The sequence below is a fragment of the Polyodon spathula genome, chromosome 1 (genome assembly GCF_017654505.1).
Source record: "Polyodon spathula isolate WHYD16114869_AA chromosome 1, ASM1765450v1, whole genome shotgun sequence".
Lineage (NCBI taxonomy): Eukaryota > Metazoa > Chordata > Actinopteri > Acipenseriformes > Polyodontidae > Polyodon > Polyodon spathula.
Genome location: NC_054534.1, coordinates 58,868,539 through 58,894,488, shown reverse-complemented (window position 1 = coordinate 58,894,488; position 25,950 = coordinate 58,868,539). Strand labels below are relative to the sequence as shown.

At 37.7% G+C, this 25,950-nt stretch overlaps 1 protein-coding gene across 1 annotated transcript in view; it reads right to left on the bottom strand.

The window, feature by feature from the left end:
• Positions 1–3,000: 3,000 nt before the first annotated feature.
• The window catches only part of tusc3 (tumor suppressor candidate 3), a 111,264-nt gene continuing 88,314 nt past the window's right edge, over positions 3,001–25,950 (bottom strand). Inside the window, exons 8-10 of the mRNA XM_041258471.1 lie at positions 25,134–25,208; positions 3,832–3,922; positions 3,001–3,185 (exon numbers count right to left, since the gene is read on the bottom strand). Coding sequence (XP_041114405.1) covers positions 3,170–3,185; positions 3,832–3,922; positions 25,134–25,208 — 182 coding nt within the window. The 3' untranslated portion in view covers positions 3,001–3,169. The remainder of the gene's footprint in view (positions 3,186–3,831; positions 3,923–25,133; positions 25,209–25,950) is intronic.

Below are 25,950 nucleotides of genomic sequence, written 5' to 3'. Positions count from 1 at the left end.
ACTCACTGTTTTGTACATGCATTCACACGCACACATATGCATACAAATGACAAAAACATTTTAATAATGGTTTCATTACAACTACAACAAGTTAATCTCAAGCACAGAAGAGTCTGAATGGCAGTTTTAAACCTGGAGAGGCTTGACAATGGCACAATGGTCAAAGAAAGAGTATCGACAAAACCAGAGATAAGGAATGATGGTCACAGCAGCTCTGTAGAGACTAAACATGAGCACAGACTGACATAGAGGTAGAACACAAAGAACACAGAAGTGAACAAGAATAAAATAGGACTTTCTGCCACTTTAAGAAGGTTATCATAAGTAGAATACCAATTCATCATTCAATACAAACCTACAAGCTCATTTTTGCACAGACTCAAGCTGCTTAGTGTTGTATTTTTTTAAATGGACCCCAGACAAAACAGTTGTACTGTAAAATAGACCTTACCAAACTCTTGTAATGATGTAAAACAACATTTGGATTGGCCTCTCTCAAGGAATGAAAAATAAACTCCAAAACTCTTCTCGCTTTACCAGACAATCAACGTGGTGTGTCTAGAGCAAGATATCAGATACCCAAACCCCCAGGAGGTTGTAATGAGAGACTTTCTCAATTGTAAATTAAACACACAAGGGCCCAAAACAGACCCTTGAGGAACGCCAAATACTACTGGTAGCTTAAAAGAAAGTTGTCACTGGACAGCAACCCTTTGCCAATGCCCCATAAGGGAAGAAGAAATTGAGCCCAAAATGCCTTCACCAAACCCTTTAAAATATGTAAAAGTAGCCTGACACATACAAAAATGTTATTCTGGAAGATACCTGCAGCATACTCTTATTGGACTATTTTTAGTTTGCAATTAGTATAGTAAAGTTATGAATTTTCAGATAATCTTCCATATTATAGTTGAGAGCATAATCTGCAAACACGTGTGGTATGTGTTTTATTTAATTAAATGATTTACTGTTTGTGATTAGTAACAGGTGAGTGTGGTTAAATTGAATAGTTTGATTTGCAATTTGATTGGTTTTCATACAGCTTTTTGTAGTTGTGTGATCCCATTGAAGTGCATTGAAACAACATATTGCTTAAGTACAGTTAGAGGGTGCGAGGAGAGGCTGTTGGAGAAAATCCGAACCTAGCAACGCTCTGGAAGATGCCAACTACTAGACGGGTCTGTACCCTCCACCCACCAGTCCTGCTTCCACTACTACTGTACCTATCTGTCTCACCTGTCCTGCTATGACTATCTCTTACATCCCTGTTATTCTGCCCTCTCTCCGCCGCTGCTCCCAAATCCTCTAACCTCATCCCTCTGCCTCTCACCTCCTGTACTCTCTGGTGCCCTCTGGAACTGTCACTCTTCTGCTGACAGAGCTGAGTTCATCTCTGCCTTTGCCTCCCACCTCTCTCTCGATTTCCTTGTTCTCACTGAAACCTGGCTCTCTCCTGAAAACATTAACTCCTGCTGCCCTGTCCTCTCTACGTCCTGTCCCATACTCTGTGTTTCACTGGACAGGGAGGTGGGACTGGTCTTCTCAACTCTCCCTCCTTACTGTTTTCTGTCCCCTCTGACCTCTCCTTACTCTCTGTTAACACCTCTGAATTTCAGAGTGTCCAACTAACCTCTCGCTGTCAATTCCTGCTAATTGTACTACCGTCCCCCTGGACCTCTCACTCACTTTCGCGATGAACTCTACTATCTCCTCTCTTCTCTCCCCTCTCTGTCTACCCCAACTGTCCTGTTAGGTGATTTCAATATCCATCTCTCCAACCCCACGCACTCTGCCAGATTCCTCCCTCTCCTTTACTCCATCAACTTCTCTCTCCACCCCCTCCTACCCAGAAAGCTGGCCGTCAACTGGACCTCACCTTCTCCAGGGCCTGCTGGAAGGAGAAGAACATCTGAGCATCATCAGCATAGAAATGGTATGAGAAACCATAGGATGGGATGAGGGAGTGGGTATAGAGAGAGAACAAGAGAGGACCCAAGACTGATCCTTGGGGGACTCCTGTTGAGCACCATCCCCTCCCCTATCTATCTGTCTGTCTGCTATCTGCTCCTGGATGCACTCGCATCACCTCAAACTCAACCTCTCTAAATGTGACCTCTTTTTCTTCCCCTCCTCATCTTCCCCCTCCTCAGATCTCTCTATCTCCATTCCTCTGCAAACTACCATGTTCTCTCCCTCTTCCTCAGCCAAGAACCTTGGAATAACCCTGGACCCCTGCCTCACCTACTTCCAGCACATCTCCACTCTAGCAATGCCTAGACCAGACTGCACCCAGCTACCTCCAGACCCTCATCTCTCCTTACACACCCACCCAAAATGTCCGCTCCACCTGCACTAGAAGACTGGCTGTACCTCCTCTACACTCCCCTGCCTCCAGAGCCTGCTCCTTCTCCACCCTCGCCCTGCACTGGTGGAACAACCTTCCTATGGATGTCAGGACTGCCCAGTCCCTGACCACCTTCCGGCGCCTCCTCAAGACTCACCTCTTCAGACAACACCTGTAAAACTCAACTCTGCCTTTATAAACTTTAACTTGCACTTATCTGCTCCCTATTTTACTGTATTTAATCCTGCACTTAACACAATATGTAGTATTTTGTATTTCACTTGCACTCATATCTAACTCTGATGTAATTATCAAGAGTGTTATCTTGAAATGCCCCGATTTGCTCTTATTAGGACTGAAGTCACTGGGCAAAGGTGTCTACTAGATGATAATAATAATACTAATAATAATAATAATACTAATAATAATAATAATAATAATAATAATATAAAATTGATCTATAATATTGTCAAAAGGGATCATAAGTACATTCAAACTATCAGAGTCATACAACAAACAATGTTATACATAGAAATAGGAATCTAAAAGGATTAAAGTGCAGTAGACTTCTGGTTCATGGGAATACATTGATAAGGAATGGTTAATCCAGAGCTATGTTAGTTGAAAAACTGAAATGTATTTCTCACCTGGAAATAAATAAAGATGCCATGGTTGTTGTATGTAGTAGAATTTATTTAAAAGGACAAAACACGTGCACACTTTTTTTAATTTACTTTTTTTTGTTTAAATCAATGGCATTAGTTTTGTCTAGTAAGTATTTAAATTAAGTGTTTGTCTTCTTAATAAACTGTAGGATGCCTCTTGTCATTTAATTAAAAAGCTGAAAAATAAAAAGAAACCATTAAAAACCTTTATTATTGTAATCTGCTTACAACTACACTTTTAATTACACCAATGTCATTTCCTAATAGGAAAGGCATAAGAAAATAATAATAATAATAATGAGTAAATAAATAAATAAATAAAACCAAGACACACAAAACTGGAATGAAAATGAATAGTAAAACGATAGACCAAAATATTGCAGCTCTCCAACTACTAATCCAGCTGAGGATTTCCTCAAGAGTTGTCTTATTAAACCACTTATTAACATAACTACATACATATAATAAAAAAAAAAAAAAAAAAAAAAAAAAATTAAATTAGGACAGCAAAAACATTTATTTATAAATTTTGGGATACTGACATAATTATATCCACCACTGTTTACAAATTGATAAACTATTTCTGGTTTTATTTGTTCTTTATTTGTTCAAAGAAGTGTGTTCAGGCTTCTGATGTTGAATAAGGCAGAAACACTTGATGTACTGTCCGTTTACCCCTCAACATACACAAGACCATTAAATCAAAAAGCATGAAGAAAAAAAAAAAAAAAAAAAAGTCTAAAAGTCTAGCTATTGCCAAAAGGATATTGTGACAGAATGTTTTTTTTAAAACATTGTACTGAGTGAAAATAACAGTCTTACCTATAAGGGTAACCATGATATTTTGATCTGAAGATTGATAACAGGAAACTGAAGAAAAATACAACCAAGCCCAGGCCCACAAGGCAGATAACTGAAACAAGGAAGAATATTTTTGATTAATGGTAAAACATACTGATAAATATATAGTACTGTCTAGAATACAGAAACAAGTCAGTGTTGTAATGCAATTGGTTTTCGATTTCATGTCATAACGTTTTTAACACAATCTCAGAAGAACGCCTACCTCCAATATTTTAAACATTTCTTCCACAATAATTCCCCACAAATGGATTTTACAGTTTAATAATTATTAAATATATTTAAAGGCTTTATCGTTATCCGTTTAAATAAAATGAAAAACTTTTTTTTTTTTTTAATAAAATTTTATTACTATGTTATTCCCTGTTTATGTTAGGATCCCCCATTGGTTTATGATTTATTGTGGATAATTCATAACTCCATAACATAGTAACCCACACCAATGAAGTTGCATTTTGACTTGGGATAACAACAGAGTTCAACATTTATTGAGTATGAATTTTGAATGATTATGATTTTTAAGAGATTAGTTTGTGAGAATTAATATGCTGATATTAACAGCTGTGCTTTTGACACTGAATATGTGTGTTGTGTTCTATAAAGAAAAGAATGTATAAAAGTGTCAGCGTTGCTCATTAGTGACCCTAAATTACATCGTAAATTTGTGTCTCATTTTGTGCATTTTGTAGGTAAGCATTGAAATTCATTCCTTGAGCTATTTCTTACTGTTGTCTTTAATCACAGCAGGCAATAGTTATTGGCAATGACATTCATTGTCACATAAATTGGATGATACAAATGTTTTAATAATAAGTTTCCCAGGCAAGCACAAGACTTGGGGCATACAGCATAACACTTAGCCGCATTTGCTACACCATGCTGCTTTCAATATTTTTCTTCACAGTTAAGTATCGTGTTAGCAGAACACCCTCAGCACTAACAGGGTCAAAGAGTAACTTTCTGGTACAGTGACAAGAAAGATACAATACACAAGTAATAGAAATACAGGTCAGTATCATCCCAATATTTCCAATGTGAAAGTACTGCTGTATGTTTGTTGAATACTATCATTTAATTTGGTCTGTAAACTATAACATACCATGTATGGGTAATTATTATAATAATCTGTAAATGTGAATATGGGGTTAATTTCAATCCATGCCAAACAAACGTGAGAAGGTTGCTGGAGCCTTAATTGAATGATTAATGGTCAATTCGTGTAACCCGTAAAAATGATGTATTATTCGGTGGTAGTCAGTGAAGGTGAATGCCCAGCGTGACAGCACTGTTAGTATGTATTATTGTTTTGTTGAAACCTTTTATTTTGGTTCTTGTGCCAGTTACTTTGTTCCTGTGGTTGATGATGGTGTCCGTGACTTGTTTTGTTTACCCTTTTTATTTTGCTCTGTGAGCAGTGTTTTGATATATTTTTGTGTAATATGCGCCCCAGTCCTTATTGTGGCCAATTGTGCGTCCCCCTCCTGTCCACGGTCGGCAGTGGAATAGCCTGGACTCAAACCGGCAAGGGTGTCCTCGGCTCACCACGCACCATCAACCCCTGTAGACTGGCTGGGCGCCTGCGGGCCTGCCTGCAAGTTGCCCAGAGCTGTGTGGTCCTCCGGTGTTGAGGTGGCTGCGTGGGGGTGGCAGCGGTTTTAAAAAAAAAACAAAAAAAAAAACAACAAGAGTAATTGGGCTTACCAAACTGAGGAGAAAACAAAAAAAAAAAAATGGGCGATTCCAAATTTATTATTAAAAAATAAGAAAAAAAAAAAAAAGGTTTCTTTAAATTGTTTCATTTACAAATTTCCTTTTTAAACTTTTTAACATGTTTTACGCTGACAGGTATCGCTTAAAACTGAAAGGAACCTGTTTAACGTTTTAACACTAAAACCAACACGGTTATACACACACCTAGAACCGCCGCCTGTGGTCTATGAAGGTTACATTTTCAAGAACCACAGTATTAAAATGAAAAACAAGCTATTAAAATGAAAGTTTTATTCAAGCACATCATATCAAACACCTGCACAACCGAAACACCGTATTTAAATGAAAAATTAAACATAAAAGGGTTTATTTTCTAACTTATCACATATAAAGCACTACTTCAAAAAATGAAATTAAAATACACATTTCAAACGAAACTAGTGTGTAACCAAGTTTTTTTAAAGTAACATAAAAAAAGAAAAATAACTCAATTCCCATAATGTAATGTGAATGTGTTTTCAGGGAAACAGACTTCAAAGTAGGACCTAAGTAGCACAATCCACACAGATGCAACGCTTCTCAACTTTTCCTGTGCATTTACCACATACTGCTCTTTCACAATGGGCACAGATATTAGAAGTTTTATTTTTTTTTTATTGCATTTCGCTACCTGGCACTGTTTTCTCTTGTGTGTGTCACTGGGTGCAACACTGAATCCAGATTGAGCTGCTGCTTTGTAGTTTTCTGCCAAAGCTCAGTGGCTAGCTTCAAGATGAAATCTCTCCTACTGATATTTTCCCTGGTGGATTCCTTGTACAAAATGAAGGAATTGATGCCTGCCAGGTCCAGTACATTTTAAAATACAGCAACTGGCTACCAGGAAGAACCGGCTTTCACAGAGAATTGACGTGCCATCTGGTCTAAAACATCCACTCTGTACTTTGTGTCATTGCAGAAATCCACAGTCTCTGGTTTTACCTTGTCAACAATCCCAATGACAACTGATGTATGAAGAGAGCTGATAATAATGACATTCTTTCCCGGCTTGCATTTGTAAATAGTTAGCGTAGCACAGTCATTGTGTTTCAAAATTGTGTTGGAGTACAGCTGTGGCTGCAAGTTTTGCGCAGATGGTGGAAGCTCTCTTCTTGCTTGGCTCACTGTTCCAACCAGGCTGTTTTTCTTCGTCTTCAACTCTTTTACCAATTGCAGTGAAGTAAAAAAAAAAAATTGTCTGTGGTATGTTCGCTCCACGAACATGCAGGACTGCAATAAACACATCGAATTCCTCCAACAACATTGCCCAGGAATCATCATTTTGTATCCTATGTGCCTCTGTTACAGTACAGCGTTGAATGTGGTGTAGCATTCGCATATCGATTTTGTGCAGCCTGTCTTCCCACAGCGTCAACACCAGGATTTATAATTTCCCAAATAGGGCCATCTTTCCCAGTCTCCTGAATGCCTGTTCGTTGCTGGCAGTCAAAATGAGTGCTTTGGCGGATCTAGGTGGGCAGGATTACAAAACTTCCTTTTTTTTTTGATGATCCTGCTTTTCAAACGCTGTCAGGGTATTTAATGTATGTACAGTACACCTTCGCTATAACGCCCTTTGTTATAACAAACATTCGGCTACAACGAACCTGGCCCTTAGACCCCAAATAAAAAAAATAGATATAAAAAAGATAATATAAGCACACACTGTCAACATCCTGGTCTGTATTATGGGATGTCACCTCTGCAATGAATTCAGCTCTTTTTTTTTTTTTTTTTTTTAAGAGCACACTCTGTGTAACTATGCATCCAAAATGAAAATAATTTTATGTTGCAACAAAGCCGGAAACTACATTGATGATTCGAAAAAAGTAGTAACGCAGGCATCTCTGTCGTGAATACAGGTTGTCAAAAGGGACTGTTTTTGGGCTTGTTGAGCAACCAAGCGGTAAAACAAAATAGATTAAAGTAAAAACTGCAACAAAAAAACTTGAGGATCTGATGCACTTTTCATGTTGGGATGATTTGGAATAAAAGCTCAGCTTGGGATTCTTGCATGTTGGATTAAGATTTGGTGCACTTTGAAACGATTCATGTCAGATAGATTTTGAATGAAAGCTTCAATTTGGGATTTTTGTTTTTTATACTGCGTATTAACTCTTTAATGAACAGGATAAAGCAAAGGCAGAGTACTGCATACATGAAAAGAACAGTTACAAGGAATTCTACTTTTATTCACAATCTCATCTCATTAACTTCAACAGTTTGTCGTTCATTTTTATTGTCCTTTCGCTATAATGAACCCCTTGATATAACAAACAAAAGGCTTGGACCCCGACAGGTTCATTATAGCGAGGGTGTGCTGTACTTAGGAAAAGTCTTAAACTGATAACCGAATAACTTTCAGACATGCACAGCCTGAAAACCTCAAACCAAAATGACTGCCGTGGCGGTTCTAGTGTTAATTGTATGATGACATATCCTGTTTTTCAATACCAATCAATGATAATGAGAAACAAGGTTTGTACACTTTAGGGAAAGCAGAATTCCTTTTTCCCTGACCTTCACAGGATCTTTTTTTCATGACTTTCCATGACCTTTTTACTCATCAAGAGACATACTTCCCATGACCTTTACAAGACTAAGTGACCGAATTTGCCTACCCAGACACTAAATCAGTGAACACAGAACAAATGGAATAAATAAAACAAAACTGTACAAACATTATGCTGCTGTTTAGTGCATTCTAATTATTAGATAAAGTAAAAAAGATTTAAAAAACTTCAGGAACTGAAATTATATTTTACATGTCAGTAGAATTATGACCACAAGACAAAATCAAAATTCAGGAACAATCCATAATATACAACCTTGTTTTAACACTGGTGAAATGTTACTGCAAGTAAAATGAGTAAAGGAAAAACTACTTTATCAGAAAAACAAAACTGGTTTATTTATCTTTTTCAAATAAACCCTAAAGAATGTATACTGATTGTCAAGAACATGTCAACTCTAACAAAATGCACTTTATGACAATACTGAAAACTGAAGTCCTGTCATACAAATGTTTGTTTGTTTGTTTGTTTGTTTCTTTCTCTTTCTTTATGTTTTACATGTTTTTAAGTTCTTTGAGCTTTTCATCTAGTTCTTCTTTTACATGTCCCAGATGTTCAAGTTCATCCTTAGCAGATGCACAAACTGTTTGATTTTACTATTAATGTGAGCTTTCCTGTGCTTTCAGCCTTCAAAGCTGACTTCAAGAGCATGTGCATTGTTTGCAATGCGTTTTTTAAATTTCTTTTATTATTTCACCCACAATTGATTTTCTCTTCAGTGTCTTGCTTTCAATTTACTTCAGCATCTTTTGCTCATCCAGGTACATATGGAACCAGCTGAAGACAGTAAGTGGGCCTTGGTAATCACCATATTCTGGATCCCCCTCAGTTAAGATGGTCACATACAAGGTACTGGGTTATGTAGGTCTTCTCTTCAAGATTCTCAACCTCAATCTGACGATTCACTGAAAAGCTTCTCTCAACGGAGGTATTTCCATGAGACAAAAGCAGCAGGACCTGCACAATTTTTCACAGCTTGTCAAACGCTTTGTTGCATGCCATTATTTCATAGAAGAGGGTATCCACCCTACATTTAGCACAATCACAATCTGTAAATTCTGCTTTTCTACTGGTCACAATGTCACTGATACACAACCTGTGCTGATGGAGAACATCATCACAGCTGTTCTCATCAACACGTTTTGCATCAACTAGCGTTTGCAGTACTCTTTTGAGCTTTTTCAGGCAAGATTCCTGATCCTTGGCCACTTTACATGGATCTAAGCATGCCATGTTGCGCACCAATGTGTACTGTAGGGGAGACTTATCCTGCAACTTCAGCACAACTGACAGCAAGCACTCTTTACTAATCACTCTCCATCCTAAATTGAAGTACTCTCTTTTCACTGATTTTCTTATTTGCTACCAGATCCTTCATTATCTTCTCTGCTCTAACCCAACATCTATTTTGTGTGGATGGCAGTGGAGTTTGTCAGCAACATCAATGCTCATCAATTTGGACACAGAGTGGGCTTCAGCAATCACATCTCCCTTAATGAACTTCTGCATGATTGATTTAATCATATGAAAGAGATCACCTACAATAAATGGAACTCTTGGTTTCTCTGGTACACAGTCAGAAAGGGGGTCACTTCTTTTGCAAATGAAAGGTGAAATGCAAGTTTGGCAGGCATCAATGGATCTTTACACCCTTCCTTGACAGTACTGTATAGCTCTGTAGCAGGGTTTGGGATTTTTCCAGACTTCACTGTGTCTACATAGTTCTTGAAGTCTGGAATTAATTTAATAATCCTCTCTGTCACTGGCACATTTTCCACCCATCTTGCTTTACAGAACTTCAGTGGTATGAGTGGCTTGGTTGCCAATGTGGCTTTTGCATAATCTTCACGACGAGCAGGGCAGTCTTTCAGTAACCAATAAGCACTACTTAAAAACTGGTCTACCTTCCAACCTGCTATTTCACTGTCTGGAAACATTCTTTGAAAGAGTTCCCCTAAAAAAAAGAAATAAAAGAAACATGTACAAATTAAAAAAAATAAGCACCGTAGTTTATTAACTGCATAAAGTTACTGTCAAAAGAAAATGTTGTGATTATAGTTAAAATCAAAAAATAAAGTAATGTTTAAAAGCATGTTGCCATATGCAATAAGTAGGTCATAAAATATATCAAGAAGATTTTTTACTTTAATTCAATTTCTATTTCTGCTTTCAAACTCATGGCCTGCACTGCAGATTTTAATATTAATAATATTGCACCTTAAGGCCATCTCTCTCTCTCTCTCTCTCTCTCTCTCTCTCTCTCTCTCTCTCTCTCTCTCTCTCTCTCTCTCTCTCTCTCTCTTTTAATCCAGGCTGTTAACTGCACCCCCACCCCACACTGAAGATTTAATAATAATAATAATAATAATAATAATAATAATAATAATAATAATAATTTTACTGTCACTGCACCAGACAGAATGGAACACAATTTGTGACAGTAGAAAGGCACTTATTACACTACACTTAAGACAGACATACAAATCGCTTTTGAATTGCCAACGTTGTCGTACCAATTATTTTTGTAAAAAACTAAAAGTATTTTGTTCTCCCTGTTCTTCCTTAGTGTCACCCTGGTTGTTTTATTTTCTTAAAATCACCATTATCCTCAATTCTTAATGTGTAATTTATTTATTAAATCACAATTCTCTAGAAATCGTAATTTCTCCTAGTGCAACTTAAGGTGCGTTTTACTCTAATCCCACAGTACAATAAACAATTTGTGTTTTAAAACGTTAGAATACAAGTTGATGAATTTCGCCATATAGGCATTTTTTAAACCAGCACAGCAGGCTACTGACAATTAAATAAAGTTACATTTTCAAAAAAACAAACAAAAAAAAACTTTAATCGGAGTTTGCGCATGACCAATGTCACTCCCTTATTTCTTTACTTCGCCTTTCCAAACGAGCTTGATGCTTGCTGCTCTTAGCATGGCTGAAAAGCTCCCTCGCCCATATTAGATATATCTAGTTTTCTCCCACACAAAGTATATTTTGCATTCCTGTCATCTGTTCAGGACACCCATGATTTGTATTTCTCCTCAGCAAGCCACACTTGGTAAAATATGCATTTTCCAGGCATCATTTCTGCTAAATAAATCCAATCTGCGATACCGCCTCAACTCACTATGTCAGCGGCTATGAATGACAAACACAACTGTCGTGAAACATGTAGACACCTGACAACAGGTAACCATAGCAACCCTACAGCAGAAAACCAACGAAAGCTTGATAGTAAATGCGCTGGGAAAATGTATAACCTGAATAGTGGGGGAAAAAAAGGCATTTGCACATGGGGCTACACAACTTCTGCAACTCTTACATGATTTTCCATGACCACAACTAGAATTCATAAAATTTCCCTGACTTTCCAGGGGTCATATTCACAAAGCTGACTTTAGTCTAAGACCAAAAAAAACAGGCTTAAGTCGCTTTTGCTGACTTTGTTATGACCGAGTCTCAAGTTTCATTCACAAAACTATTGTCTGGGGGGTCTAAACTTAGACCAGCGTTTCTGTCTTCCACTCAAGAGAAAGCTGTTGCCTGAGGGACAGATTGATAATTTTGCTTCTTCACTGGGACTTAAGAAAAACCATTATGTCATTGTCACAAAGACGGCTGGAGTGGGGGACGTCAGACCAGAAACAGGAACCAGGAAATAAACAACAGAGAGGTGGAGCTGAGTGAATGGTCTCGCTCATAATTTAAGAGTTCACAGACAGTCATAAAAAAAAACGTTGTAAGACAAACAAAAACAGGACACGGCACTGGTAGCCAAAATAAACAGACAAATAAAACGGACTAACACTAAACAAACACGGTGAGCTGATATTAACTTATTCTTCTTATTATTATTACCTCCGTCTCCAATCCCGTTCTCCACTCACCGAACACACAACCCCAAATGAGCAAAAACATGCTGCTTTTATGCAGCTGTACCGAGACTCAATTGCTAATCAATTATTCAATTGGAGTCGCGGTACAACTGCACGTGAATTAATAAAGTGCAATTCCCCGTGCTCATATATTATTAGTTTTTACTTGCACATGAAGTGCTGTGCAATCCTCGTGCCTAAATACAAATATACATTTTAAACACTCGTGTTACACAGACCCGTTTATATCCCATGTACCAATGACTATACACCAACATTAACACACAACATACAACACAAAATACATACAGGGACGGGCACTTTGCCACAGTCATGTAAATATAAATAATGTCAAATGTATATATTTTATTATAGAATTTTGTAATTTTCTACTAAAAAATATATTGTTATAGTTACATTAAACGTATGATTAAACTAACCTGTTGAATTATTTAATGTCACAATGGTTAGGTTCTCTATATTTTATATATATATATATATATAATATATATATATATATATATATATATATATATATATATATATATATATATATATATATAGGTAGGTAGTGGACAAAAAATGGAAACACCAATGTAAAGTCACTTAATAGGGTGTTGGGCCACCACGTGGGGCCAGTATGCCAGTAACAGCCTCTGGAATTCTGCAGGAGGGATGCAGCACCATTCTTCCACCAGAAAGTCAGTCAACTCATGCCTGGTTGAAGGAGGTGGAAAACGGCGTCTTAGGCGTCGTTCCAGAATATAAATATAATGAGCATTCCATAAATGCTCGATTGGGTTCAGATCTGGTGACTGAGAAGGCCATGGCATATGGGTAACATCAGTGTCATGCTCATCAAACCATTCGGCAACCACATGTGCTCTGAGGATGGAGCCACTGACCCGAATAGGCATCACTTCTTTGTTTTGACTCAGTACTCAAGTAAGCAAATACCTGGATGGGACAAATAATTTGACAACAAACATCCTGCATATATGGACTATTAAAGAATGCCAGATACCTTTGGGTAACCAAGTTTTGGGCCTGCTTCTAATTTATGTACACATCTGTATAATTTGGCAAAGCTTTGCCTTACACTTCCAACCAATTCAGTGGATGCAGACGTGCAGTCTCAATATATGGGCAAATCCAAACCAGACAGAGAATGTTAGCAGCAACTGTTGGGTGATGTTGCATACTTGCCTTTTAACAAATGACAGCACTCTGTTTTAGTAAGGAAGCAAGTACCACTAGTTTTAGGCTTTTATAGTGCTCTGATATATTAGGTCCCAGATTGCAGGCTAACATTGATTCAATCTTGATAAAAGGTTAACAACATTGGTGATCATCGCAGCTGTTGACACAACGTTGCCTTTTCAATGTATTACTGCTCTTTACCTGAGTTGTGAGGCAAACACTGTTTCAACATTGATCCAATGTCAATTTAAATACACATGTTACAGGTTGTATTTTGGGAATATCTACAGTATTGTTGTGCAACTAACCGCACTTTAATATATTTTTATTGCTTCCATGATGAAAAAAGTCTGTCATAGAAACACAATAAATGGTTAATTTTTTACACTGTACTGAAAAGAATCAAAGTGAGCAGATACTATTTCGTGAAATAGAATAAACTACAATTCACAATGTGTGTGTATGTGCGTGTGTCTATATATATATATATATATATATATATATATATATATATATATATATATATATATATATATATATATAACATCACACACATATACAGTACTGTGAAAAAGTATTTGCCCCATCTGATTTTCTGCATTTTTGCATATTTTTGACACTGAATGTTATCAGATCTTGAACCAAAATATAATATTAGATAAAAGGGACCCCAAGTGAATAAATAATACAAAATGTTGATACTTATTTCATTTATTTATTAAAGAAAGTTATGCAAACCCCAATGCCCCCTGTGTGAAAAATTAATTGCCCCCTTAGACTCAATACCTGGTTACGCCACCTTTAGCAGCAATAACTGCAGCAAACGCTTCCTGTAGTTATTGATCAGTCTCTCACAGCGCCGTGGGGGAATTTTGGCCCACTCCTTCATGCAGAACTGCTTCAACTCGGTGACATGTGTGGGTTTTTGAGCATAAACTGCTTGTTTCAGGTCCTGCCTCAACATCTCAATGGGGTTTAGGTCTGGACTTTGAGTAGGCCATTCCAAAACTTTAAATTTCTTGTTCTTCAAGCATTCTGATGTAGACTTGCTTGTGTGTTTCGGATCATTGCCTTGCTGCATGACCCAACTGCGCTTCAGCTTCAGCCCATGGATGGAAGGCCTGACATTTCCTAATAGAATTCTCTGACACAGAGCAGAATTCATGGTTCTTCAATGATGGTAAAGTCGTCCAGGTCCTGATGCAACAAAGTATCCCCAAATCATGAAACCACCACCACCATGCTTGACCGTTGGTATGAGGTTCTTACTGTGGAATGCAGTGTTTGCTTTTCACCAGACATAACGGGGCCCATGTTGACCAAAAAGTTCCACTTTTTTGACTCATCTGTCCACAGAACATTGTTCCAGAACTCTTGAGGATCATCCAGGTTCTTTTTGGCAAACTTGAGATCAGCATTCATGTTCTTCTTAGTAAGCAGTGGTTTCCACCTTGCTACTATGCCATGAAACCCATTTTTGCCCAGTGTCTTTCTGATGGTAGAGTCATGAACACTGACCTTAGCCAAGACGAGAGAGGCCTGCAGATTGATCCATGAATGTTGTTCTAGGGTAATTTGTGTATGAAAAAATAACTTTTTCATACCTGAAGATTGCATGTTTGATTACCTTGCACACCAACTTTCGTGTCATTTTTTCTCTCAGACTCCCTCTATATACTACTACAACCCACAAAAAGATCTGACCAAATGTGAAAAATGTAACAATACAGAAAATCAGACAGGGGGCAAATACTTTTTCAACTACAATGTGTGTGTGTGTGTGTGTGTGTGTGTGTGTGTGTGTGTCTATATATATATATATATATATATATATATATATATATATATATATATATATATATATATATATAAGCATTGTAATTTATACAAGTGCATCCATCAAAATCCACATTTAAGCACATAAATGAAACCCACTACATAACATGTTCGGCTGTTTTATTTAGTATATTGGTGTCAAATGTTGTTTGAGATTTTAACAAATCTAACAAATTAGTCACTTAACTAATTCGGGAGATGGCCACCTTCTGCACGAGTTTCGTAATGTGGATGGGGCTTCCTATCCACGCTGCAAAACAATAACAAAACTAAAGTACAGCTACGCTGTCATACAAAATAATAAACAAACAAAACACACAGCCGTTCGCCGTCATCTATAAACACAAGTATAAAACAATAAACAAATACAAAATAACAACACAGGGGCGGAGGGGGAGACCCCGTTCTAAAAATAAACAAACAATATGATTAAACAGCAGGGCTTTCCTACAGCCCTGCTACTTATCCCCCTCCTTTTGTGAAGCACACATGGCCCCAACGGCCACCTCCCCCCTCAGTCTCAATGTCCTGGAAGAGGGGTCTGGAGTTATCCATGGGGGTGGCCATGGTGGGAGGTCCTCCTCCCCCCATGTCTTCCTGGCTGGTAGCTCCCTCTTCCGAGGCCTCAGCCACTGTTCCTCCTGCCGCGAAAGTGCAGCTGGGGGAGCTGGTCTCCTGACCTCCCCCACCTTCTTTGTAGCCGGCCATCCCCTTTTCTGAGGCGCCGGCCCCGGTGCTTCCTGCAGTCCTGCAGGACTAGTACTGGCTCCAGGCGGCGCAAGCCAAACAGTGGCCCCAAGCGAAGCCGTGCCGGCAGCAGCCCCAGGCGAAGCATAGGAGAGACCCCCGGCAACCCCAGGCGAAGCAGAGGAGAGACAGGCAACCCTAGGCGAAGCGGGACCCTCGGCAACCCTAGGGGATAAAAGAGAGAGAGAATCCGCCCCAGGCGGTGCAGAGCGACAGGCCACCCCGGGCGATGCGGACGAGGCATCCTTGGGCGGTGCGGACGAGGCATCCTTGGGCGGTGCGCGGCAGGCAGCCTTGGACGGTGCGAGGCAGGCAGCCTTGGGCGGTGCGAGGCAGGCAGCCTTGGGCGGTGCGAGGCAGGGCAGCAGCGGACCCTCGGGAGGCGACTATGGGAGAAGAGCCAGGCCTAGCTGTGGTGCGGGGTTTGGCCCTCTTTGCAGCCACTGTGGCCGGGCGTTTTTCTCCCGTGCTCCCCTCAGCAACCTATGCAGGGGCTGCTGAGGTCCGGCAGCATCCTGCCCTGGTCCCACCAATGCTGAAGGGAGAAGCAGCTCCAGCTTCTCTCCCTCTAGCAGGGTTGGAGATAGAGGTAGCTCCTGCTGCTCCGCTCCTGGTGGGGGTGGAGACAGAGGTAGCTCCTGCTGCTCTGCTCCTGGTAATGGTGACGGCGGGAGGGGAGCCCCTGGCCATGATGGCGGCAGCAGGAGCTTCACTTCTCCCAATGGTGGTGTTGGAGGGAGAGGTAGCTCCTCCTCCTCTCCTCTTGATGGCAAAGGGGGCAGGGGAGCCTCCCCTTCTGGCTGCGAAGGCGGTGGGGGCGCCTCCCCTTCTGGCTGCGGCAGTGGTGGATGCAGAGGCAGCAGGCATTCCTGGTGGGAGGGGGCAGTTAGCTGGGAAATGGCCCCACTCCCCACAGATGCAGCAACCATACTGTACGCCCATGCTGTGGAGGAGGGCTTCCCAGCCATCCTCCTCCTGTGGCTGTGGCTCTGGTTTCACCTCGTCTTCCTGAGGTGGGGAGTGGTAGTAGTCGGGCGACACTTGCCTGACCTTGCCAACTTCAAAACATCACTCCTCCCCCCTCAAGCAGGTCATGCAGATGTCCACCTTGCCAGATGCATGGTGGGGTTTGCGACCAGCCCCGCGCTGCTGCTTCTGCCGCTGCTTCTTTCCCATCCTTCCTTCCTCTTCACTCCAAAAAAAATAATAATTATCACGATTAATTAAAAAAAAAAAAAAACGAAACTGCAGTACCCCTCTGTAGTACCTCTTCTGGCCTGAGTCCAGGAGGTGCTGGTGATCCCACGATGGACACCACGTGTGACAGGAAATGGTGTTGCGGTGACCCAGACCAGAAGAAAGCACAACAAAAACAAAGGTACGGTGCAGTGGCGTGTGCGCCGTTTTATTTAAAGCAAACAATAAATAAATAAAATATCTGAACAATAATAAATCTAGAAAATAAATGAATTAAGGTCAGGCTAGGCAGTGGCCTTCACGGATCCTTATGTTCTTTTAAATTTACTTTCTCCTCTCTCTCACTCCTCGCTCTGTCTCATTCCTCCTCTGAACACCCACCCTGAGTGCAGAGAGCTGCATGTATTTATACGGTGACCATCTCCCGATTAGCAACAAATTAGTCACTTAACTAATTCGGGAGATGGCCACCTTCTGCACGAGTTTCGTAATGTGGATGCTTCCTATCCACGCTGCAAAACAATAACAAAACTAAAGTACAGCTACGCTGTCATACAAAATAATAAACAAACAAAACACACGGCAGTTCGCCGTTATCTATAAACACAAGTATAAAACAATAAACAAATAGAAAATAACAACGCAGGGGCGGAGAGGGAGACCCCGTTCTAAAAATAAACAAACAATATGATTAAACAGCAGGGCTTTCCTACTGCCTTGCTACATGAACTTTATCAGTTTAAGCATACATATAGCTTACATTAGTTAAGTCTTTACTAGATATCTATTATATAAGGATTTATATTTTTAATAAAAGCATTTCATTGTTTACCTACAGGCCCAATGTACATTATAAAGATGCAGTAGATTCAGAAGATGAATGCCGCAAAAATACTTTTCTATCAGCTACACCAAGGGTTAAATTACCAGGTAATTCATAAATGCTGATTAATAAGCATAATTTAGCCATGCGTTTAAGAGTTAATCATTTCAGAGTCACTTGTGGTATAATTCATATGCGGTCTTGCATTATGTCTTCATATGTGTTTAACTTTAATAAGATAATATTAAAGCTAAAACTAAATATTTTTTGCAGTTTTTTTTTTTTTTTTTTTTTTTTTCCCAAGACAGCAGGCAGCATGTCAATCTGTATCTGGCAAATTGCCTCAATGTGCTATGGAGCTCTTATCATCATCTTATCACAACCCCATCCCCTATCCAAGAAAGGATAGCCTGCCACTCGAGGGTTTTTTTTTTTTTAAATCTCTTTAGTCAGGTTATGGATATACTGTATAGTAAATTGTTTTAAAATATTAAACACAACACTTTAAATAGTGTAGTCACAAGTGTTTCATGGGAACCACATTGTATCATATTAGATATTATAGACACAGTTGATTTTCCATTACTAGACTGATTTTTTATTTTATTTTTCAGACACACCTACCAGCAACAATTCTTATTGCCATTCCCCAGTTAAACAAATTCAGCAAAGAATACCTAGCCAGTCAATGAATGGCAATTTTTTTAAGCAGTCTTTTGTTTTAGGGATACAGTTAACTATGGTAAAATACTGCACATGACACTGAAATAAATAGATGTAAGTGTCCCTTTATGGATACCAATTAGTTTCATAGTTGATTATTTTATAGTCTTTTTTGTATCACTGAATATATTTTGATTTATTTTTCAGTAACATCTAGAATGAGTATGCTGCCATCGTCATTTGCACAATGTGGAATCAATGTCAAAGGTATGCAGTGATGTTTGCTGATTAAAATAACACTTCTAGAAAAGACTACATTTTTGGAAATGTCTTTATAAGAACTTCTGAGATTATTAAAATAAAAACATTAAGTATCATATCTATTTTCAGAACTTTTGCCCTCAATGTAAAGTACTCGCTTTGCTAGTAGAAGTAAAAGATGGAATGAAGCAGCACAAGGCCATTTTACATGAGCTGCAGGCCAAAGGCGGTGTGACAGACACACCAGTTCACTGTCACCAGATGTTCAGCTGCCTATTGTTTTACTCGAACAGCTTCATGACACTGAGAAGTGCATAGAGGATGAACAAATTAACAATAATCTGGTAAGATCATTTAGATGTTGTTCAATGATTCGTGTTCACTTGAAGCAGACATTTACTTGGTGTACTGACAAATATCATAACTACTTCATCTTACATTTTTTACTTACATATCTTACATTTTGACAGTATTGACAATATGCGATTGACAGTTAGGTTTACAATGGGCTATCTACAATTTTAGGACATGACTTTCTGTATCCTCAAGTTATATTTGAAATGCTGTAGTGGACACCTGCTAATATGTCCTTAATATCTAAGAAGCTTTGGAAATGAATGGCTTCCTTCTCGTTAAATTCTAGCTGACTCATCTGTCCCTGATGGGTGGTCGCTGTTTGGATGAGACCATTCTCCACATGCTGCAAGCAGTGTTGATGAATAGAGTGCCCTGCAAACTGAATTGGACAGGTCGTGGCAGCAAGCAAAGTTTTCAGCAGACCAATTTTCAGAAAGTTATATTTCGTATGCTATCGTATGCTGTTTGTTTGCTGTAAATGTGTTTGTTAGTCTTTTATAGTTTACTGGGATCAAGATGCTTTAAAACTGTTCAATTAACAGTAAGACTTTATAGCAGAAAATTGATTTTGACTGGATCTGCTATTTAGGACAGTTTTTGGCCTTGTTTCCTGTAGAAACTACAGCTTAAGAAATTATTCTGTCTGTGTGAGTATGTCTGTTACATTTTCATCCTGCAGGCAGATTTCAACCAAATTTGGCAGAATACCATAAATTACAGTAAGTACACTATTTACTGACTTTATAACTGAGACCGTGTGTATATCCATAGACACCAAAGAACTGCAATGTCAAGTAACAAGTCATCCTAAACACACCCATGGGAAACGAGGCTTTATTAGTTTGGGTCTTGCCCTGAACTGTTTGCTTTTTGTTTGTTTCTTCTGATTACAAATAGATATGGTGTTTGCTTTGTGTTTCCAGGAGCTTTGAGAATAAGTAATTTGGGCAAAGATGCAGCACAAGCCATGTTTGCAGATGTCATTAAGAGATGGCTGGGATATGCACCAGATAGAGAAGAGGAACAGGTCACCAAGGGACGCAACAGCAATCATTTTTTTGAATAGTTTTCTCAATAGTTGTTTTCTAAACCTTTTGACAACAGTCACTTCATTGTTCTGTGCACCCTGCTGTATAAACTATGAGGCCATCGCAAAAAAACCCAAATCAATACTGAGAGAATTTATCTGAAAGAGAAATTATCTCTATTACCATTTTGTTTTCTCAAAATTTTGAGAAATTATTTCAGGAAAACGGAAGTAATGACTTCCACTTTCTCTAAATCCTAAGGTAATTTATCCCAGTATTTGAGAAAACGAAATGGTAATATTGAGATCCTGAGACATTGTCTCAGGATCTCGAGAGAACAGAGTTTTTTTTATTTATTTTTTTAATTTTTTGCGACGGCATCAACGAGCCACCATAGTAATAGAAAAAAATATATAATAGTAATTTAATAAATTAATCATTTGGTTTAGTGTTTACTGAACTTAATCAGTTGATGATGTGATCTTGGTTTTATATATTTACCAGTAACTAAATACAAAGTTACATATTATTTTACTGTAATTTTCAAAAATCAAGTCTGGGCTTAAAGTTACATTTGTTACTGTATTAACTATTATGAATATATTTTAAATAAATGTTAAATTTACAAAAAATTACTTGTTTGTTGTGTTGATTGTTAAGGATTTAAATTCTGAAATGTGGTAAAATGATTTTAATACTGCATATTAGTTGGTTGCACAACATGGAAGCAATGTTGCTTCAACACTGTAAATTTGTTATTCAGACAACATTGATTTAATGTTCTTTCAATGAGCAAAATGGTGTTGAATCAACATCGGATTTCAAAACTGAATCAATGTAGCTGTCAACATTTGTTCAATGTAGAATCAATGTTAGCCTGCCAACACTGATTCAATGTTGTTCAACATTGCAAACTGGTTATTCAGACAACGTTGATTCGGTACTTGATTCTTTTTTGCTTTTAACTAACAGGCTCGTCAATAACAGCCATCATGACACTTCACCAGGAAAACTTGACGCACAGGCGCACGCACCAAGAAAAACACATATGATTGGATAGCCACACAGATGCAATGCTAACAACACACCCTAAATCAGTGCTGTTGCACCGCGAGACAGTACAGCAGCCACATATATGACACTTCCTAAAATGAAAATAAAAATGTCAAATTCTACGCCTGGGTTTTCAACGTTTACTCTAAATATCGGGACAAATGGCGGCCCAACACTACCTCGATCAGGACGCGGGACAAAGCCCCTAATATCGTGATGATCCAAATTTTATTAGGACGTCTGGTCACCCTAATATTACCACATGTAATTACAGTAAAATAAAAACATTACAGAATGTTATGTATTTGTATGTGTATTGTACTTAATGGAATATTTGTTAATAAAGTATATTTAAAAAAAAAAAAATAAATAAATAAAAAAAAAGTTTACCTGGCTCTCTTTCTAATTTGCTTTTAGAAGTGTATCCCTTTAAGAAAGACGTTCTTGGTTTTTAATGAGATGCAGGTATTTTTAGAAACAAGATATAGTTTCCGGTAATAGAGTAACCAGGCAGATGGAAAAACAGGGGAAGAAACAGTAGCAGATCAAACAAAAAGGGTACACAGGTTGTATATGTGTTTTATAGCTGTGGAAAGCTTGAAATACATTTTTGCTAAAAAAAAAAAAAAAAAAATAAATAAAAATAATAATAATAAAAAAATGCTATAGATAACAAACACAAAACTATAATGGGGCTGGTATTATTTTGTATGTTTCTACCTCTGCTAATGAAGTCTTCACTCCTCTCAAGCCATGCTTTTGGTGCTGCTTGTTATACATTAAATGTAGATTTACAGCCCTAATTATAGTTATAATGTTAACGGTATGATCTACATTGCAATAACATATTTAATACTGTAATAGAATAAAAATAAATAAATCACCCGCAACAAAGCTGGAATTGCATTGCTTTGGTTAGTTGACGGATATAGATCTATGTAAAATATTTGTTAGCAAATGACTGTCAATTAAAAACTCTCAATTCAGTCTTACAGTAGAATTGCCTAGGGCAATTCTCATCTGGATGAACATCAAATAAAATCATATACTCTCACCTGTCAAGCAATGGAAGAAAAATAAAAGTTGTTTCAAAGCCTCCTTCAGGGTATTCTTAAAGTTAAGACCTTACTTAAGACCAAAATTCCGTTAAGACTCATTCTCAGAAAAGCTGATTAATGGGCTTCATTTATTGCACACAGTCAAAAGACAGGATATTTAACACATTCCATCAACTTTAACAGTAATAGTTTAATAGTAGAAAGTGGCTGAAAAGAATTCCTAGAATTGATTCATCACGGCACACTAATGATCCAAGCAGAAACTGCAATTGAAAAATAATATACAGAACAAATACCATGTCATATTATATGGTAAGAAATTACATATTTTCTAAAAAACAGATTCTATGAAGTAACCATTTAATAAATACCACTACAGTAGAGAGTCAATTATCCGATCTGCCTTATTAACTGAACGTACCTGTAATCACTTGATTAATTATGTGTGGTCTATTACGCACACAGCTTCTGCTGCTAAAACAGCTATGAGATTTAGCTGCCAAAATAAAGGACTAGCACACTGAGGCACATGAAACTTACAGAATTACTCAGACCACCAAAACCTGAGCATTGTATGCTTTAAATTGTTGCAGTTAAGCAAATGAAAACAGTCACCTCATTCTTGATTTTTCTTCTATTTCATCAGTAAGGGCTGAAGATCCTGTCTGTTTTTGAGAATCTAATAACTTTTACTTTACACATTTCAGTTGCACATTATTTCAATGCCTTAACAGCATGTACCAAAGTATAGAAACCCTGATGTGTCAAAGTTGTACTGAATTGTTGAACAGGGACAGCCGCCCCAGCCGCAAAGCCGTCAGGGGTGGAAAAATAACTGAAATGCATTGGCACTTGAGTAAAAAAAATAAATAAATAAAAAAAATCTGGTTCTCAATGTTATCAGCTGTCAGCGCTAGCATAGTCTGAAGATTGCATGTGCCTCTGCACTAGAAAAGGGAATATGTCACTTCCTTAGCAACGGTCTTAACGACCACGAACTTGGTTCTACACAAACCAACAACCTGGCGTTGCCAGTTTGTTATTACGGTATATAGTATATTTGTGTTGTTCGCTTCCTGTGGCGTGCAGGACTGTTTGTTCGCTCCTGCAGCTTCAGGACCAGCACTACTACAAATGTTTATTTAGAGTCTGAAATGTAAATGCACGTTTCATAACAGTTATTAAGCACCTATGAAATAAAGGTAAACCAAAGCATTTTAAGATAGACAACAAGTAAGAAATGAATTAATATTAAAATGCAAACAGATAAACAGCCCTTAAAATTCACCACCCTGAACTAGAAGACGTTAAATGTGGTACCAGTCTTTATATGATGGAATAAAATTGTGAACAAATTACCCACCCATTTGCAATTTTTAAAAGCACCATTATAAAACAAGTTTATTTGACAATGACTTTGCTCTTACAATGTGTTAAAATATGTCAGTATAAAAGAAACACAAAATCTAGTTATGTACTACAGCAAACATTGTACAGCAATGCTCATTTGTTATTTTAATGACCCTCTTAATTTTTTGTTTAAAAACAGCATACAACCCTGCATGGCTCTTGCCAAATTCTAATTTTTTTAGATCTTTAGGGAAACTAAAGAATTATTTTTGATAACTGTATTGATGGAAATGCGATTTTGTTCTGAATATGTTTCATGCCATTAAGTCATTGCAGTATCCATGTTTGAGTTACAATTATTTTCAATCATTTTTTTTTTTTTTTTTACCAATCAATGATTATGAGAAAACACCACACAAGAATTTACTTAAAAGTTATATATACAAGGATACTACAGCAATATTAAAGGATTTTGTAAGGCTTAATGTGGCTGCTAAAATAATCATACAGTAGTTTTTATTGTTTATAGCAACACTGCTAAAAATTCCAAAATGCTTGCAGTTACTGATCAAGTTTTAATGAAACCAAGCAAATATGCCAAAGAGAAAAAAAAAATGAAAGGGACAGGACGGGGCAGGAAGGCGCAAATATGTTGCCTGCCTCTGTCGCTAAAATGCCTAGTTACGGCTCAGTGTACGACACTATCCCCTCTTATATCGTGTCCACTGTGTACAGGCCTTTAGATGGGGGGATAATTAGAGAACTTGTCAAATTTGCAGAGTAATTAGTCTAATACTGGTCATCTTAGTACCAAAGGGACATTATGGCCCAGGAGAGAGTCCAAAAAAGAGCAACCAGGCTAATCCCAGGGCATAATGAAATGTGCTATAGTATGAAAAAAAGGCTGAAAAAAAAATGTTTTCGTCTGTTTAGCCTAAAACAAAAGAAGAATTAGGAAGTCTTTAAAATTTTAAAAATGACCAATAACCAATACATTAACCACAGTACAGAAACCAGGGTACACATTGGAAATAAAGTGAGGATAGACTTAGGACAGAGGGAAGGATGTACTTCTTCACACAGAAGCGAAGGTAAGAATATGGAATGGGCTACCTAGTCATGTTGATGAGACAGAATCACTCAAGACTCAACTTGACAACATTTTGAGATCAATCACCTACTACGAACTGGACGAGCTTAGATAGGCCGAATTGCCTTCTGTTCTTATGTAAATATGTGCCAGTAAGTTACATACGTTTACTTAAAGAAAAAAAAAAAACCTCAAAAGAATATACTTATAGATTATGATGGTAAAATGTGTGTATGCTGGACCATCAAACTGAACAAAAACCCCTCTAATTTGAAGAACAACAACAACAAAAAAACTGCCTGGTACCAGCTATAACAATATTTACATACATATATGTTCATTAAACTCTTTTCAATGATATAACAAGTCTTTTAAATGCAAATGAGTGTTTAAATAAAACATACTTCTTCGCTTGCCAACGTCTCCTTTGGAAGTTGCAGCTTCATTCAGAAGAACCATCCCCATGGTAATGGCAGCATCTGTAGCTGTTGTCAAGGAAACCTGCTCTGTGTAACTCATGGAATGCACAAGAGTGCACCTTCAAAAATAGAATTTGTGTTTGTTCAAAAAAAAAAAAAAAAAAAAAAAAAAAAAAAAAAAAAAAAAGGTAAACTTGTGATTTACACAAATTGTGACCAAATATATATTGTTATGCAATAAACAAGTTTCACATTACATTTTGAATCCCATTTTATATGGTAGACATTGACTTTTTTTAAAAAATAATTATCTGTGCAATACAAGAGATAAACTAATTTTGTGCATATGTAAACACCTACAGCATTCTAGCCTGTGACTTCCTACTTTAGTAACCAACATTTTTTTAAATATGATTTGTAACCTGTGTTGAGGGAACCCTTTTCCTTGCAATCATAAGCACCAGTTTGAGAGATGCAACCCCAAACTTTCTAATACCACAATGAACACTGATCACTGTAGCTGTGATGCTTTGTTGTCACAGAACCCGTCTATTTGAATAACTTGTCAATATAAGTCGCATAATCATATACAGAGTGACAGTGTTAGAGCATATTTTTTCTTTTCTTACTGAACACCTAAATTGTACATCAAAAGGTATTCCTAAAAGCCATGCCCATAGAAATAGAAGAACTTAAAATATAAAAGGGCAATTTGACACTGTGCATTTTTAGGAGTTACAGTACTAAAACTGTAAAATACATTTGAAAGCTCATAGTAACATAGGCAATCTGGAAATTTTAC